This window comes from Hemiscyllium ocellatum, chromosome 46, assembly GCF_020745735.1.
Source record: "Hemiscyllium ocellatum isolate sHemOce1 chromosome 46, sHemOce1.pat.X.cur, whole genome shotgun sequence".
NCBI lineage: Eukaryota > Metazoa > Chordata > Chondrichthyes > Orectolobiformes > Hemiscylliidae > Hemiscyllium > Hemiscyllium ocellatum.
The window spans coordinates 13,177,797-13,194,777 of NC_083446.1; the positions used below are offsets into that span (position 1 = coordinate 13,177,797).

Genomic DNA, 16,981 nt, shown 5'->3' on the forward strand with positions numbered 1-16,981 from the left:
AGGGCGGTGTGGTTGATTGGTGCGGGTGTCCCGGAGATGTTTCCTAAAGCGCTCTGTTAGGAGGCGCCCAGTCTCCCCAGTGTAGAGGAGACCCCATCGGGAGCAACAGATACAATAAATGATATTAGTGGATGTGCAGGTAAAACTTTGATGGATGTGGAAGGCTCCTTTAGGGCCTTGTATAGAGGTGAGGGAGAAGGTGTGGGCGCAGGTTTTACAGTTCCTGCGGTGGCAGGGGAAAGTGCCAGGATGAATGGGTTGTAGGGGGGCGTGGACCTGACCAGGTAGTCACGGAGGGAACGGTCTTTCAGGAAGGTGGAAAGGGGTGGGGAGGGAAATATATCCCTGGTGGTGGTGTCGTTTTGGAGGTGGCGGAAATGTCAGCAGATGATTTGGTTTATGCGAAGGTTTGTAGGGTGGAAGGTGAGCACCGGGGCGTTCTGTCCTTGTTTCTGTTTGGAGAGGTGGGGTCTGAGGGCGGAGGTGCGGGATGTGGACGAGATGCATTGGAGGGCATCTTTAACCACGTGGGAAGGGAAATTGCGGTCTCTAAAGGAGGCCATCTGGTTTGTTCTGTGGTGGAACTGGTCCTCCTGGGAGCAGATACAGTGGAGGCGGAGGAATTGGGAATACGGGATGGCATTTTTGCAAGAGGTAGGGTGGGAAGAGGTGTCATCCAGGTAGCTGTGGGAGTCGTTGGGTTTGTAAAAAATGTCAGTGTCAAGTCGGTCGCCATTAATGGAGATGGAGAGGTCCAGGAAGGGGAGGGAGGTGTCAGAGATGGTCCAGGTAAATTTAAGGTCAGGGTGGAATGTGTTGGTGAAGTTGATGAATTGCTCAACCTCCTCGCGGGAGCACGAGATGGCGCCAATGCACTCATCAATGTAGCGGAGGAAGAGGTGGGGAGTGGTGCCGGTGTAATTATGAAAGATCAACTGTTCTACGTAGCCAACAAAGAGACAGGCATAGCTGGGGCCCATACGTGTGCCCATAGTATATCCAGACCAAAGGGGTAGCTGTTTTGTAATTTACCTGATGGAGGGCTTATGCCCGAAACAGTCGACTTTCCTGCTCCTCAGATGCTGCCTGACCTGCCCGCCCTGCTTTTCAGCGCCACACTTTACATTTCTGACTCTCCAGCATCTACAGTCCTCACTTTCTCCCAGTCACTGAAAACCTCACTGCAAAACCTCTTCCAAGGATGCTCACCGTGAGGAAGTTCTTCTCCTCCACCTGCTTCCACAAGGAGCTCAGTGGACATTCCTGATGAAGGACTTGTGCCCAAAACGTCGAATCTCCTGTTCCTCGGATGCTGCCTAACCTGCTGTGCTTTTCCAGCGCCACGTTGTTAGTCTCTGACTCTCCAACATCTACAATCCTCACTTTCTTCTTTGTGAAGTACACCTTGCAGAGGCAATGACGCATGCGCACTATGGCATCTTGCCCCCTAAAAAGATGGCTGCTGCAAATGTGCATCACTCCTGAGGGAACGCGGCCCTTCTCCCACGCGCTGTCCAAAACAAAAGGTAGCTGGAACGATTTATGATTTAAAGTTAGAGGTCTCATATTATTTAGGAAGAGTTCCTACGTTAACTCACCCCATCGGATATATCGCACACTTACCTGGCAAAGTCTCTACCACCGCATCACGACCGGAGCTTCAGCCCAACACTGCGCATGCTCCACCCTCTGGGTGATTGATGGTGACTTCCAACCAATAGGAAGAGGGAGCGGTCAGGCTAACCCTGGGAGAGGTTGGTCCTACAACCAATAGGTGTGAACGGAATCTGGCTCCCCCTCATTGGCTGAAAGTCTCCCTTATTTGGAAACCAGAATCGTTCTGTTTATGGCTTTAAACAAATGGCATCCTGTGGGACTGGAGTAAACATTAATTACCAGAATGAGGGAAACGTAATTGAAGTGTTTCAATCGTGTATCTCACTCGGGAATATAGGAAGAGGAGTAGGCTTTTCAGCCCATCAAGCCTGTTCCACAATTCAATGTGGTCATAGCTGATCGTGGCCTAACTCCATAAACCTGCCTTTGGCTCATATCTCTCAATAATTTTGCTTAACAAAAGGAAACCTCTCAGATTTAAAATTATCAGCCAATCCTGCTTTCATTGCCATATGTGAACTAGGATTCCAAACATCTACCACCCTTTCTCACTTGAGGGGTAACTGGTCAGAAATTATTTTGTTGTTACATGTTACTTTACAAATTTACAATTTGCTCGATTATAAGTCTTGAAAAAAAAATTCCATAAAATCAGAAGGACTATGACTCAGAAGAGGTGACACAAAGTGGAATAAGTTCTACACATTTTCAGTCACTGTACTAACTTCTTTGTTCTCCACTCACCTACAACAGACAGTAATGACCCCAAAGGTGCAGATTAACAGATACTCATTGCTTAGACAGCCGTGAACTCCAGCAAGGCAAACAAACGATTCTGTAACCAACTGAGGAAATGCAGGACAGGCTGCAAAATCACTGCTTGACAGAGGAAGAGCAAAAACCGAGGCCCAGTGTGAAACCCCTCTGTGGGATATAGGTGGATTGGTGTTACTTCTGCAATTATAATTTCTGATACAAGGTGAATGAACTCACATCGGTGTGTGGTTGTTTCGGCCAGGGGCTGGGTCGGCAGGGATGGGGGCTGTGTGGAGCAGATGCATGATTTTTTTTTGTATTAGCTAAAAATGTATGCAAGAAAGGAACGGGACTGTAAAACAATGGTAAGATGCTGTGAAGACAGACAGTTAAACTCAATATGCTTGTATAAACAATAGGTATAAACATCTGTTTCCCACTTTTACAGAAACATAGGAACAAACCCCAATTAAAAGGGCTTAGTGATAAGATGCTGCGAAGGGCAGCACAGATGGAGGGAGTAAATAATGGTAAGGCAAGGATGTGCCCACAGTAGGAGGAGGTCAAATGGCCTTGAGAACAGGAATGAGCATTTTTGTCACAGACAAGGCCGGATAAGACATGAGATAAACAGGAGTAATGGGTACTGGTCTTAGGGAAGTGGAGGATGTAAACAGGGGGGGAAACAATGAAATAAGAAAAAAAAATGTAGGAACCAGATTATATAAATATCGAGTATTTGTTGAATTCAGTGTGTTTTGTCCCTGCCTTGTGGACATCACACCCACTTGCAAGTGTGAAATAAAGGGTACTACTGATTCAGATCTTGTCTTGGACTGAAATTATTGCAGTGAGTGAGCTTTGTTTCTCACATCCTCCTTTCTTATTCAGTTGGAAAAGCAGAGATATGAAAAAGACTGAGGCAGCAAAATGACTGACAATTAGAATACAGCCTACTCTCTGAAGCATAAGCAAGGGGTTGTTTTAATTGGGGGAAATTCAGAGGCTAATTACATGGGTAAAATTGCTCTAAAACTTGTTTTCATTTCCTCCATGTAAGTTGCTGTGATCTATTTGCTGCAATAACTCCTTAGGTCCTCTAATCCACTCCAGAATTCAGCAAATCCTGTAGTCTTGAGTGGAAGAATTTTGTTTTTAAAAAAGAACTGGTGTCTTCAACTGCAAGAAACAACACAGGAGGGCTCATCGTATACTGCAATTCACTAAGTAAAAGAAAAATCAGAGCCTGAACCCAAACAGCCATACACCAAATTCTAATTCACAATGCATATATCATTCAGCGACTGCTGAAAAACTGATCAGCATCAGATGCTACCTGATCTGCTGAGTTTCTCCAGCAATTTCTGTTTTTGTTCAGATTTTCTATCATAGTCATTCTGTCAGAGCTGCCAATGCTGATCACCCATCATTGTAGACAGCTGCAGTCAATGACACAAAATCAATGCTGCTGTAGACATCACTATGAAGATGCAAAGGCTGAATGACCTTTCATGAGAACTGGGAGACATTAGTAATACAATAAGTGATAATCTGAAAAAAGATAGAAAATAAGCTTTAAAAATGCTGCAAGCACGATAGAGTTTATGGAGTATGACTAGACAGAAAGAGACAGGTGAACTCACTGCCAAAAGATACGGAAAGAGAAATTGCTGGAAAATCTTTAGTAGGTCTGGGTGCGTGTGTGGAAAGAAGGCAGGATTAACATTTTTGGTCCAGTGACTTGTCCAACTTCTTCAGAATTTACCAGTTTCTCACTCAATCTAGTCTACTGTATTCATTATTCACCATGTGGTCTCCTCTACACTGGGGAGATCTAATACAGACTGAGCAACCACTTTGCAGAACACCTACATTCTGTTTGTAAAAATGGCCCTGAGCTTCTAATTGCCTGCCACCTCAACACACCAGCATGTTCCTGGGTGTGTGGAGTGCTTCAGCAAGGTTCAATGCAAGCTGGAGGAACTGCATCTTATCTTCTGCTTGCAGACCTTGTAGCTGTCATGACTCAATTTCAAGTTTAATAATTTTAGAGCTTAATCACCTTCTTCTATGTCTATGACCCACCTCCATACCTGAAGTCCTGTCATAAGATGGGTTGTTTTCAGAACAGCCAATGCATTTTCACTCACTCATAGCCCACATTATCGTCTATTTAGCTTATCTCCTTTCCTGGCTTACTAATAGCAATCACTTTATCTGCTTTACATTTCCCCTCTCTCTCTCTCTCTCTCTCTCTATCTCTGGGCTTTGTCTCCACTATCTGTGCACACTTCCCAACACCACATCTTCCAACACTGCTACCAAGTCATCAGCATATATACCGACTTTTCTTGCTGCTTCTCATTGTGATGGAGGGTCACTGGATTTGAAACATCAAGTTTGTTTTCCCAGTACATGCTGCCAGACCTGCTGAGCTTCTCCAGCAATTTCTGTGTTTGTTGTGTATGAAGGAAGATTGGGATATGGATAATGAGATGCTAAGCATATAAGCATAAATCAACTCTCTGTACGCTTCACAGTTTAGCTTCAGTCTAGTAACTGAGATAGATCTCCCCTTGCATTGCTTGAATAAATCAACTGTAAAAAAACTTATAATCAGGCTCCAGCAGTGGAATATTTAAAATCAAGGCAACACATCATCTCCAAACAGTTGAGTAACTGCTGCTATATCTGTTTGTACAGGGGTTTTACTCCAAGTTCTGACTTTGTAGACGACTGTGCAATGTTGAATATAAAGTTTTTTTAATCCTGAGAAATCTCCATCATTTCACATTTGAGACTGTTGGAAATGGATTTCAATTCTGGGTGGATTTGTAGTTCAACATCAGAGATTGGTGAGAACATAAGAATTGAAGAGCAAGGGGTGGGAACAAGCATCTCAGCCCCTCTCGAGCCTGAACCAATATTTAATACAATTGTGGCTGATCTCAGCACAGCCCCACTTTCACGTCCTTGCCCACTCTCTATTATTCTTCAACTCATTACTAATTAAAAATCTGTCTATCTCCTCCTTAATATTATCAAATGTCACAGCTTCCACCACACTTTGGGTGAACAAATTCTACAGATTCACAACGCTTTGAGAGAAGTGATTCCTCCTCATCTCTGTTTTAAATCTGCTAACCTTTTCTCTAAAATTGTGATAATTGTAGATTGCCCCACAAAAGGAAACACCTTCTCTGTGTCAATCCCCTTTAGCATCTTATATACCTCAATTAGATCTCCTCTCATTCTCTTGAGATTATAGGCCTAAACTGCCCAATCTCTCCTCATAAAAAGGGGTTTTATTTCTGGAATGAATCATGTGAACAATCAATGAATCATCCAATAATCAACAACGGTTTTCAGTAGATTGTTAATTCCAGTTTCTTTTTTTACATCGAATTCAAATTCCACCACGTGTGGAATCTGGATCTAAGTCCCCAAAACATTAGCTGAATTTATGGATTAATGCAATGACAATGTCACTCAGCCAACACCCCCCCCCCCACTCCCCCCCCACACCCCCATACTGGTGGCATGGAGACAATGTCAGTGGGATGGTAATATGGGCCCCTGGTCAATATTTTGTGATCCGTGTGTTCAAATCCCACATTTGCAGATCGTGAAATTTGAATTCAATCAAACAATCTGGAATTAAAAGCAACCCAAATGGGAGTCAATATTAATCATATTGTCAACTGCCGTGAAAAACTATCTGGTTCACTTATATCCTTTAGCAAAGAAAATCTGCCATTCTTATCTAGTCTGGCCTGCATGTGACTCCAGACCTGCAGCAATGTGGTTGACTCTTAACTGCCCTGTGAAATGCAGAGGCAACATCTTGATGGTATTATCGTTAGATTGTTAATCTGAAGACACAGGTAATGTCCTGGGGACTAGGATTCAAATCCCACCACAGATGGTGGAATTTGATTCAATAAAAATCTGGAATTAAGAGTCTAATGATGATCATGAAGCCATTGTCGATTGTCATTAAAAGCTCACTAATGCCCTATAGGGAGGGAAACTGCCAGCCTAACCTGGTCTGGCCAACACGTGACTCCAGACCCACAGCAATATGGTTGACTCTTAACTGCCCTCTGGGCAATTAGGGATGGGCAATAAATGCAAGCCTAGCCAGAGACACCCTCGATCCATCAAGGAACAAAAAAAAAGCTGAGAGTGTCAAGGCTATTCAGAATGGGTAACAAATGCTGGCCTAACCAGAAATGTCCACAGCTCATGCAAAAATACTCAAATAAATACATTGCTTCTGTCCCAGGATTTACAGAAATTTGGGAAATCACAAGCAGTGCATTCACCCCCATCTATCCATGATCATAGGAAGCTACAGGACATTTGCCAGCTTTCTATCCCAAAAGTGGAGTAGTCAATAAGAGGGCAATTGTTCTCTATTCTGGACAGTTGGCATATGACATTAGAGACAAATATAATTTATTGGACAACAAGCCCCAAGTGCAGGAAGTCAGAATACTGCAAAAACAAACACAGTCACGTCTCAGACTGTACAAACAGCAGCAAAAGCAGGAGAATCCTAACTCCTGGAGTCACTTGTGAACTTGCTGGTGTCTCAGCAGGTGGGATGACTGAGTGAATCCCTTTCCACACTGGGAGCAGGGGAACGGTTTCTCTCCAGTGTGAATGCGTTGATGTCTTTGCAGTGTGGATAAACGACTGAATCCCTTCCCACACAAGCAGCAGGAGAATGGTCTCTCCCCACTGTGAACAGCCTGGTGTGTGAGATGCTGGGATGACGTGGTGAATCCCTTCCCGCACATGGAGCAGACAAATGGCTTCTCCCCAGTGTGAACCCGCTTGTGCTCTGTCAGGTGGGATGAACAAGTAAATCCCTTTCCACACTCAGAGCAGACAAACGGTCTCTCTCCAGTATGAACACGCAGATGTTCAGTCAGATTAGATGAACACCTGAACCTCTTCCCACACTGTGAGCAAGTGAATGGTCTTTCTCCTGTGTGCACACGTAGGTGCTTTGAGAGTTGAGATGAAGTCCTGAACCTCTTGCTGCATTTGCCACAGACGAATGGCCTCTCCTCCGTGTGAAGTCGCTGATGTTGAATTAAACACCCAGAGCTCTTAAAGCTTCTCCCACACTCAGAACATTTAAAGGGTTTCTCATCAGTGTGAATTCGCTGGTGTGACACTAGGCTAGATGGCTGAGTGAATCCCTTCCCACACAGAGAGCAGATGAACGGTCTCTCCCCAGTGTGAGTACGTAGATGAGTTTCCAGGTGAGATGGACAGCTGAATCCCTTCCCACAGTTCCCACACTTCCACGGTTTCTCCATGGCATGGGTGCACTTGTGACTTTTCAGATTGGATAGTCAGTTGGATCGTCCTCCACATACAGGCATCTCCGCGCATTGAATGATGCAATGTTTCTTACACACTGTGTAACTGGTTAAAGCTTTTACCACAGTCACTTCACCAAAGCATGCTCACTCAGCACGTTTTCAGTCACACTGATGTTTGAAACCTTTTCCCAAACAAAAATACCTTTTCTTCCACGTTCAAAGGATAATGATATTCTGGTCCTGATGTTTCAAATAACTGTCTAATATGGATGTATAGTTTATCCTCCTCTTCTAACACCCTACAAAGGGAAATTAGAAAAGCCATTACTGTCAGTCCAAGATAGGAATTTGTAACAAGCAATTCTAATTCCTGTGGATTAATTTTCCTTTCTTGTTTGCCTGAAGTTGTAAATCCCTGGCCTCCACATTCTTCCTCTTGCCTGGGCTGAAGTCATAATCCATCACTACTTCTTTCCTGCATAAGAGTAAGAGTAGAAATAGGCCATTCAACTCATCAAGTCTGCTTTGCCATTTAGATTAGATACCCCACAGTGTGGAAATAGGTCCTTCAGCCCCAACAAGTCCACATCAACCTTCCGTAGAGTAGACCCATTCCCCTACATTCATCCCCTGTCTAATGCACCTAACACTACTGGCAATTTAGCACAGCCAATTCATCTAACCTGCACATCTTTGGACTGTGGGAGCACCCATAGGAATCTCACGCAGACATGGGGAGAACATGCAAACTCCACACACAGTTGCCCGTGGCGGGAATTGAACCCAGGTCCCCAATGCTGTGAGGCAGCAATGCTAACCACTGAGCCACCGTGCCACCCATTTAGTGAGACCACATCTGATATGATAATCCTAAACTCTCTTTTCCTGCCTTTGCCCCTGAACACTGGATTCCCTTAACGATTCAAAATTTGGGGATGGATAATGGATAAGAGATATCTTATGAAATGCTTTTTAAAAATATCATTATAATGTTCTGGAGGTGGGTGGTGGGAGGGTTTGGCAATCTGGCACATCAGAATAGCTAAACTCAAGGTGATGTTTCTCATCGCCATTGGCAATAGTCTGGGATTCTTGATTTAAGCTGGGAGCACCTAAACTCTGATGAAGGGTTAACATCAATCTGAAATATTAACTCTGTCTCTCTTTCCATGAATCTGCTTCTAGTTTTTATCCTTCCTTCTACACTGGCTGGGTTCAGTTCTCTAGCATCAGTGCAGAGTGAGAATGAAATGAATGAGTAGCAAGATGTTGTGAAACTTGAAAGGGTTCAGAAAAGATTTACAAGGATGTTGCCAGGGTTGGAGTATGTGAGCTTTAGGGAGAGGCTGAACAGGCTGGGGCTGTTTTCCCTGGAGCGTCAGAGGCTGAGGGGTGACCTTATAGAGGTTTACAAAATTATGAGGGGCATGGATAGGATAAATAGAAAAAGTCTTTTCCCTGGGGTCAGGGAGTCCATAACTAGAGGGCATAGGTTTAGGGTGAGAGGGGAAAGATATAAAAGAGACCTAAGGGACAACGTTTTCACACAGAGGGTGGTAGGTGTATGGAATGAGCTGCCAGAGGGTGTGGTGGAGGCTGGTACAATTGCAACATTTAAGAGGCATTTGGATGGGTATATGAAAAGGAAGGGTTTGGAGGAATATGGGCCGGGTGCAGGCAGGTGGGACTAGATTGGGTTGGGATATCTGGTCGGCATGGATGGGTTGGACTGAAGGGTCTGTTTCCATATTGTACATCTCTATGACTCTATAACTCATTTTCTCTACTGGTCACAGGGACCCAGAAGTCTGTTTGCATTCTTTTGCATCCACAAGTTGGCCATATTGATGACCCGTTCCCACCGAATGAAAATGAGTGCTATTAATTTAGACCTGTTGTCATGAAAAAAGCAGCCCCAGAACGTAAATGTGGTACCTGCAGGTTCTTAGTTCGGGTTTGCGGGCTACATTAGGTGTTTCTGAAGCCTGTCCACCCACCTCCTAGGACTTGCTGCCTGACTAGAGATCAGAAGCCTCATCAGAGCTCCAAATGTAACCTTATTTATTGCCCCTTCACCTACACCCTCTTATGTAACTGGTAAAAGGTTAATCTAATGATTCTATCCATTTTACATTCTCTAGTGACACCATTAATAAAATATAAAGTTAAGAGAGTCTCACAAACACTGGGGCAGACGGTTTATGGAATTATAAAGATGTTAATATCCTTTAACCTCCCTGGGATGTTAACATAGAACAAAAAAGCACAGGAACAGATGTTTCAGCACATGATGTTGTGCCAAACATGACACCAAATTAAACTAATCCCTTTTGTCAGCCCATGGTCCATATCATTCTATTCCTTGCTTATTCATCTTCTTATCTAAAAATCCTTAAACACCCCCAATGTATCTGCCTCTATGACAACCCCTGACAGTGCGCTCCAGATTCCTACCACACTCTGTATAAAAAAGCCTGTGTCTCACAACCTCCTATGAACTTCCTCCCCTGACATGTCCTCTCATATTAGATTTATATATTTTTAGATTTGATTTAGATGTTATTGTTACACGTACTCAAGTAAGAAGAACAGGAGTATAATCAAAAGTATATAAATCACAAGGTGCCATCTTAGGTACAAATTAGTAAGAGAAACAGAGTCAAAAAGTTAAGCATTACTTCATAGAATAAGTAGAAAAATAAATAAGATAATAGTTAACATTGAAGTCTTTCTTAATTTAAACTAGGAAAATAAAGGGATCAGTGAAATGTTCACATATTGTGATGTGAAGAAGCCCCATGTTCCTGCCGATAGAAGAGGCAGTGTCCAGCGAAAAAGAGTGACTACTCATGCTGGTGGATGGAGCGTCAAGTGAGTGGGCTGCTTTATCTTGGACGGTCTCAAATCTCAAGTGTTGTTGGAGTTGCACCCACCCAGGCAACTTCTGATGTACGTCTTGTGGACGGTGGACACGCTTTGAGAAGTCAAGAAGTGAATTATTTCCCATAGAATTCATAGTCTCTGACCTATTCGTGTAGCAATGCTTGGCTGGTCCACTTCAGTATCTGATCAATTGTAAGCCATAGGATATTGAAAATGATGGTGAATGTGATTGAACTTCGATAGTTTGAACCTCCTTTGGTGAAGGTGGCTATTGGCTGGAAATTTATGGTGAAGATGGTACTTGCCATTTGTCATACTCAGTCAAATATTCTCTTGATGCTAGGAGTAGTCAATCTCTCAGCTCTCCTCTTGATGTCAATGCTTTTATCCATCTTTGAACCATGTTCATAATGAGATCAAAAGCTCTGTTTTGGTGGAACCCAAACTGCGTATCAGTGAGCTGGTTATTCATTTGCAAATACCACTTCAAAGCACTGTCAGAGACCCCACGTGCAACTTTCTTGATGCCATACAGTAAGGGTGGTAACTGGTCAGGTGGATTTGTTCTGCTTTTTGTGGACATAACATACCTGGTCAATTTTCTAGAAGGTGGATACCAATGAGCAGTTAAAAATAGCAATAAATGTTGGCATTGCGAGTGACATGCACATTCCGTAGTGACTGCTAAAGAACAGTTCTGCAGCCTATTTCCAGGAATTGCCCATTGTTAATGAACGTCAGCAGAATAAATCAAATTACACAAACCAAAGCAGACTCAATATTGTTGTCTTAACCACAACTTACTGGAAAAATTAAGTCAGTCACTCATCTATGTTTGGATTCCGTTGTTGTTGCTGTCAATTTCCCACCAATTCCAAATACCATTCTGCCTAATGGATAATGGAGAGTCTGTACACTTGGTTTTCTGTATAACATGTGTTTTATTGAGTGCCTGTCCCTTACGTTACTTCCCCCAGAGAGTTCTCCACTTAGTAGCAAAACAAGTGGCAGTGTGTAAAACGGATGCTCAATGGTGGCGTAAATACCCGGCATACAATGCGATGGAGCATCTCATCTGTCTACATTATAGGAAAGCAGTACACATGCGCACTACGGAACAGCCTTTGGAGCATGCGCAGGGCGATCGACGGTGACGTGTGAGCGATGTTCGTTGGGTCTGAGGCCGATAAAGATGCGGATTCGCGGAGGGAGCCACGGAGTCGGCGGCTGGGCGGGGAGGGTTCCTAAATACTTGGGGAATGCCTGACTCCTTGAATACGAACCTGCAGGTCTCGTGTTTTCCGATCCGAGTCTTTGACCAAGCAAACGCCCCGATGAACGGCAGCCATCTTTGTTCAGCGGGAACAGAACGCATGCGCAAGTCTTCTGGGGACGTGAGGGGTGGGTGGGGCCTCGCAGCTTGTTTCTCAACCAGGTCCTAGTGCTTGGCATTGAACCTCACTCACCAAACCAGGATTGTGTTCGGCTGGATGGGAACTAGCAGGTGGGCTGAATGTTCCCGAACATTTGCTACTCTTGTTAGGGTAGTTCGTTTTTGGTTCTTTTAGTTTCACTTGACCACGTGTGTTGGAAATGAGGGGAAAGAATGTTTCACAGAAGGTGGAACCTTCTGTTCTTTACTTCTATCCTGGATTGATATTGACACTAACACTCTTCCTTTTACAGGATATTAGAAAAGCATGATGTACAGACAGGAAACTCAAATTGAGCGTAGCTACAGGATCAGAGCTACAACTAGAGACAGAACTACTCGATTCCTCAGGGCCTGAATATCACCTGTCTTTGAATGTGGGAAGAGAAGTGTTTTTCTGGTCTTGTTGTGTGGGAAGTGTTTTCTAATATCACTGTGACTGGGAAAACACAGAGATGCTCACAGCCGAGTGAGTGTGCCGACTGTGGAAATCCTGAAGCAACATTATATTCACAGCAGGAAGACATTAGTACAGGTGTTCTGTGTGGTCCAGCCTTCAACAGATCATTCAACGTGAAGCAACACTGACACTATGGAGAAACCATGGAAATGTGCAGACTGTGGGAAGGGATTCAGTTCTCCGTCCCAGCTGGAAGCTCATCGGCGCAGTCACACTGGAGAGAGGCCGTTTACATGTTCTGAGTGTGGAAGGGGATTCACACTGTCATCCAGCCTTCAGTTACACCGGCGGGTTCACACCGATGAGAGGCCTTTTAAATGCTTTGACTGTGGGAACTGCTTTAAAATCTCACCAGATCTAATTAAACATCAGCTTGTTCACAGTGATGAGAGACCGTTTGGTTGCTCTCGCTGTGAGAAGAGATTCAGACAATCATCTCACCTCATTCAACACCAAAGAGTTCACACTGGGGAGAGGCCATACATCTGCTCTATGTGTGGGAAGGGCTTCACTTCGTCGTCCAACCTGGTAACACACCAACGGGTTCACACAGGGGAGAAGGTGTTCATTTGCTCTGAGTGTGGTAAGGGGTTTTCTCAGTCATCCAATCTGCGGTCCCACCAGCGGGTTCACACTGGGGAGAGGCCATTCATCTGCTCTGTGTGTGGGAGGAGATTTGCTCGTTCAGCTCACTTGCTGACACACCAGCGAGTTCACAATTGACTACTAGGATTGGAATCTGCAGTGTGTTATCGAAAATGAGAGAGAGAAACAGGAGTGGGCCATACCATTCTGCAATTCAGTATAATCCTGGTTAATCATCAGACCTTTTTGCCTGTTCCTATATCCCTCAATTCTCTGGCAAACCAATACTCTGTTTACCTTAGTTAACCAGAAGGAGGAAATGAACACTTACCTGATGAGGCAGCCCTATGGTCCATCAAGTCTGTGCCAGCCCAATCTCCCTTTCCAGCTCCTGCTCTGTGACCTGACACAGGTCAAGTGTAAATCCAGCACTTTTCAAATGTGAGGAAACTTTCTGCTTCTCCTGCCCAATCAGGCAGTGATTGGGCATACAAGTCCATTCACAATGAAAATGTTTCTCAAATCTCTTCTATTCCAATTACGTTAAATTTGCCATCTATTAGTTGTTGATCTCTCTCTCTGCTCAAGAAGGATGAATGGACAGGAAAACTGATGTCAGGCCCTATTGGTTGTATTCACATCTTCCCAGAGTTAAAGAGCTGAACCCATCATTCTCCACAAACTCTGTAGTACTGGCAAACTTCTTAATAACACTCCACTGACCACTTTCCTGTGATCACATTATAACTGGAGCATGGTGATTGGAACTGGATGCTGTCATCTGATATGGTCTGAAAATGGCTATGACTGAATAGAATCATTAAGATCCCTACAGTGTGGAAGTAGGCCATTCGGTCCATCAAGGCCCACACTGATCCTCTGAAGAGCATCCCAGCCAGACCCACCACCCTACCCTATTCCTGTAACCCTGCTTTTCCCATGGCCAATCCATCTAACTTGCACATTTTTGTACTTTTGGGTGGGGGTGGGGGGGGTTGAAGGAAGGACATGGAACACCTGGAGAAGACCCACACAGACACTAGGAGAATGTGCAAACTTCACACACACAGTCGCTCGAGGGTGGAATCAAATCCACGTCCCTAGGCTGTGAAGCAGCAGAGCGAACAATTGACTTAGAATGAGGAACCAATGATGTGTATACATTATATATAAAGTGTTTAATAATTGTATAAATATAGGAAGCTAACAATCAAGAGGGTGAGAGTTCTATGGAGTGTGGCTAACTGAAATAAAGCTCTCAGAAGTTTCAACTTGAAGTCTGTTTAAGTATAGTGTCTTTTTGATGTATAAAATTGATAACAGAAAACGGTTGAGTCAAAATGTAAATGTTTAAAGGTAAGATTACCCATCCCTCCCTTCTGAAAATGAACCTTTTGATTAGTAGAAGCATATAGTTACAATTTGGAGTTGAGCTACTTTTAGAATCAGAGTCACATAGCACAGAAACAGAGCTTTCAGTCCAATTAGTCCACACTACCATGTTTCCCAAACTAAAATAATCCCATTTGCCTGCATTTGGCCGATATCCCTCCAAACCTCTCCTATTCATGTACTTATTCCAAATGTCTTTTAAATGCTGTAGCTGTAACCACGCCCACCACTCTTTAAAAAAGTTGCCCCCTTTATAAAACTTTTTCCTCTCGCCTTAAAAATTCCCTTCTTGTTTTGAACTTAGCCACCCAAGGGAAAAGACCTTAGCTATTCTTCTTATCTATACCCCTCAATTTTATAAACTTCTAATGTCACCCTCAATATCCTATGCTCCAGTGAAAAATGACCCAGCATATCAAGCCTATATTTATAATTTAAACGTCCATCCCCAGTATTATGAAGCTGAGGTAGTCATCCCTCTGATAATTAAAACTGGAACACCCAGAAAAGATCACCTCACCTTAGAATCTGATAATACAAGTGTGAAAAGTGGTATAACCTATACCTCTTACTCTGAATCTGTTACAAAGGGGTGGTTAAATGAAATGGAATCCTTTTACCCACTCTAACTAACAATTTATTTATCTAACTCCAAAAGTGAACAAATTAACAGAACATATTAAAACAGAATAAATCTCTCTGACTATTATCTAATTCCCTTACTGAACTAAGTTCCAGCAATTATGCTGTTTCAGTGACACAAACCCACTTATACCAGTTAACAAGAACAATAAGTTAAAACTTAGTCTCTACACATAGAATGAATCCTCCAGACTGCTCCTCTTCCACTCCACTGATTCTGCTGTTGTGGATGTTTTTGTTATAATTCTTCTGTTCTGAACACCTCTCTGTGTTGAATTCTTCATGTCTAAAATGCCTTCTCAGTCATTTTCTCATATCAAGAATATTCACGAAAGATTTACATTTATAGATAGATTGTGCTTTTTTTCAAAGAGAGGGCATGGAACTTTCTTATAGGAGTCTGGAAGTTCTTTCTCCGATAACAATTTGCTCTCTCTTCCCTTCAGAGGGTAGTTGGCTCTTCCTGTCTGTCCAATCCCTCTATTAGATACCCTTCATGCCACATCAGATTCTTATAATATGATTGGTTTCAGATTGTCAACCCCATCAGATTTGAATTTAATTGGTCATTAGTCTCCAAGTGCACCTCTAAATTAATTGGCTGAATTTAAACTGATGTCTGGGTAAAAATACTGCTTGGGCCTGCTAACTGAATGGCTTTTTGATATATTATGTTAAATGGAACATCTACAGCTGCTTACCTATAGACGTTCATTTTTAAATCTTGTAGCATAACAAGCACTTTATCTTAAAGAGATGACATCATGCTTTCCCCCATTTTACAATTTTAGCATTTTTGCACACCAACTTTGTGACACCGGTAACATCCTTTAAATCTTTCCTGAACCCTCTCCAATTTAACAATATCCTTCCTATAGCAGGCTGACCAGAATTGTAACAGTCTTCAGGAAGACCTCACCAATGTCCTGTATAACTTCAACATGACGTCCCAACTATTGTACTCAAAGATCTGAGCAGTGAAAACAAGTGTGGTAAATGCCTTTTAACCACCCTGTCTATCTATGATGGAGATTTGTAAGAATTACGTATCTGTACCTCTAGGTCTCTGTTCTACAACACTAGCCAGCGATCTACCGTTAATTGTATCAGTCATGCCCTTGTTTGTTTTACTAAGATGAATTTGGTTACTACTTCAATGTTGGAGGAGTCATGAATGGTGCTGAACATTGTGCAATCATGGGTGAACATCCCTACTTCCGACCTTACAAGGTCATTGATGAAAATGGTTGGGCTGAGGACATTAACCTGAGGAAAGGACTCTTTGGGTGCAATGGTAGTCTCCCTACCTCTGAGCCAGGAGGAATAGCTGCTAGTCCCATCTGCTCCAGGGCTGTGTCATAACACATCATAGAGTCATTGAGATGTCTCCAAATAGGTTAATTTGAAAATATCTACCCTGAGGAATTTCTTTAGAAATGTCCTGAAAGTGTATGAGCAAGTTGTTGGAGGGAATCCTGAGGGACAGGATTTGGAAAGGCAAGGACTGATTAGCGAGAGTTAACATGGCTTTGTGCGTGGGAAATCATGTCTAATGAACTTGATTGAGTTTTTTGAAGAAGTAACAAAGAGGATTGATGAGGGCAGAACAATGGACGTGATCTAAATGGACTTCAGTAAGGCATTCGATTAGGTTCCCCATGAGGGATTGGTTAGATCACATGGAATACCGGGAGAACTAGCCATTTGGATACAGAGCTGGCTCGTAGGTAGAAGACAGAGGATGGTGGTGAAGGGCTGTTTTTCAGACTGGAGGCCTGTGCCTCAAGGATCGGTGCTGGATCCACTACGTTTCATCATTTGTATAAATGATTTGGATGTGAACATAGGAGGGATTGCTAGTAAGTTTCAGATGACACC

General features: G+C 43.2%; 3 protein-coding genes across 6 annotated transcripts in view; 1 reads left to right on the forward strand and 2 right to left on the reverse strand.

Moving 5' to 3' along the window:
• Positions 1-1,344, reverse strand: part of LOC132836121 (gastrula zinc finger protein XlCGF8.2DB-like) — a 40,449-nt gene extending 39,105 nt beyond the window's left edge. Inside the window, exon 1 of one of the 2 annotated variants that reach the window (XM_060855422.1) lies at positions 1,210-1,344. The gene's annotated coding sequence lies outside the window, so the exon portion shown is untranslated. The remainder of the gene's footprint in view (positions 1-1,209) is intronic. The other variant, XM_060855424.1, reaches the window with a different exon arrangement.
• A 4,582-nt stretch (positions 1,345-5,926) lies between these two features.
• Positions 5,927-11,975, reverse strand: LOC132836289 (zinc finger protein 383-like). Of its 3 annotated transcripts, none has more exons than XM_060855683.1 (2): positions 11,876-11,975; positions 5,927-8,008 (listed from the first exon to the last, which is right to left on the reverse strand). In XM_060855683.1, the coding sequence occupies exon 2, from the start codon at positions 7,701-7,703 to the stop codon at positions 6,945-6,947; it is 759 nt and encodes a 252-aa protein (XP_060711666.1). In that variant the 5' UTR covers positions 7,704-8,008; positions 11,876-11,975; the 3' UTR covers positions 5,927-6,944. The 3 variants fall into 3 exon arrangements, with proteins under 3 accessions (XP_060711666.1, XP_060711665.1, XP_060711664.1); XM_060855682.1 differs by having other exon boundaries at positions 10,736-11,975; XM_060855681.1 differs by having other exon boundaries at positions 10,643-11,975.
• Positions 11,737-14,346, forward strand: LOC132836290 (zinc finger protein 239-like). Its single transcript, XM_060855684.1, has 2 exons — positions 11,737-12,096; positions 12,279-14,346. Exon 2 carries the CDS (start codon positions 12,617-12,619, stop codon positions 13,205-13,207), a length of 591 nt encoding a protein of 196 aa, XP_060711667.1. The 5' UTR covers positions 11,737-12,096; positions 12,279-12,616; the 3' UTR covers positions 13,208-14,346.
• Positions 14,347-16,981: the final 2,635 nt, after the last annotated feature.

Bases quoted from the DNA above. Each gene is read 5' to 3' on its own strand.
- LOC132836289 (XM_060855683.1), bottom strand. From the start codon at position 7,703: ATGGAGAAACCGTGGAAGTGTGGGAACTGTGGGAAGGGATTCAGCTGT.
- LOC132836290 (XM_060855684.1), top strand. From the start codon at position 12,617: ATGGAGAAACCATGGAAATGTGCAGACTGTGGGAAGGGATTCAGTTCT.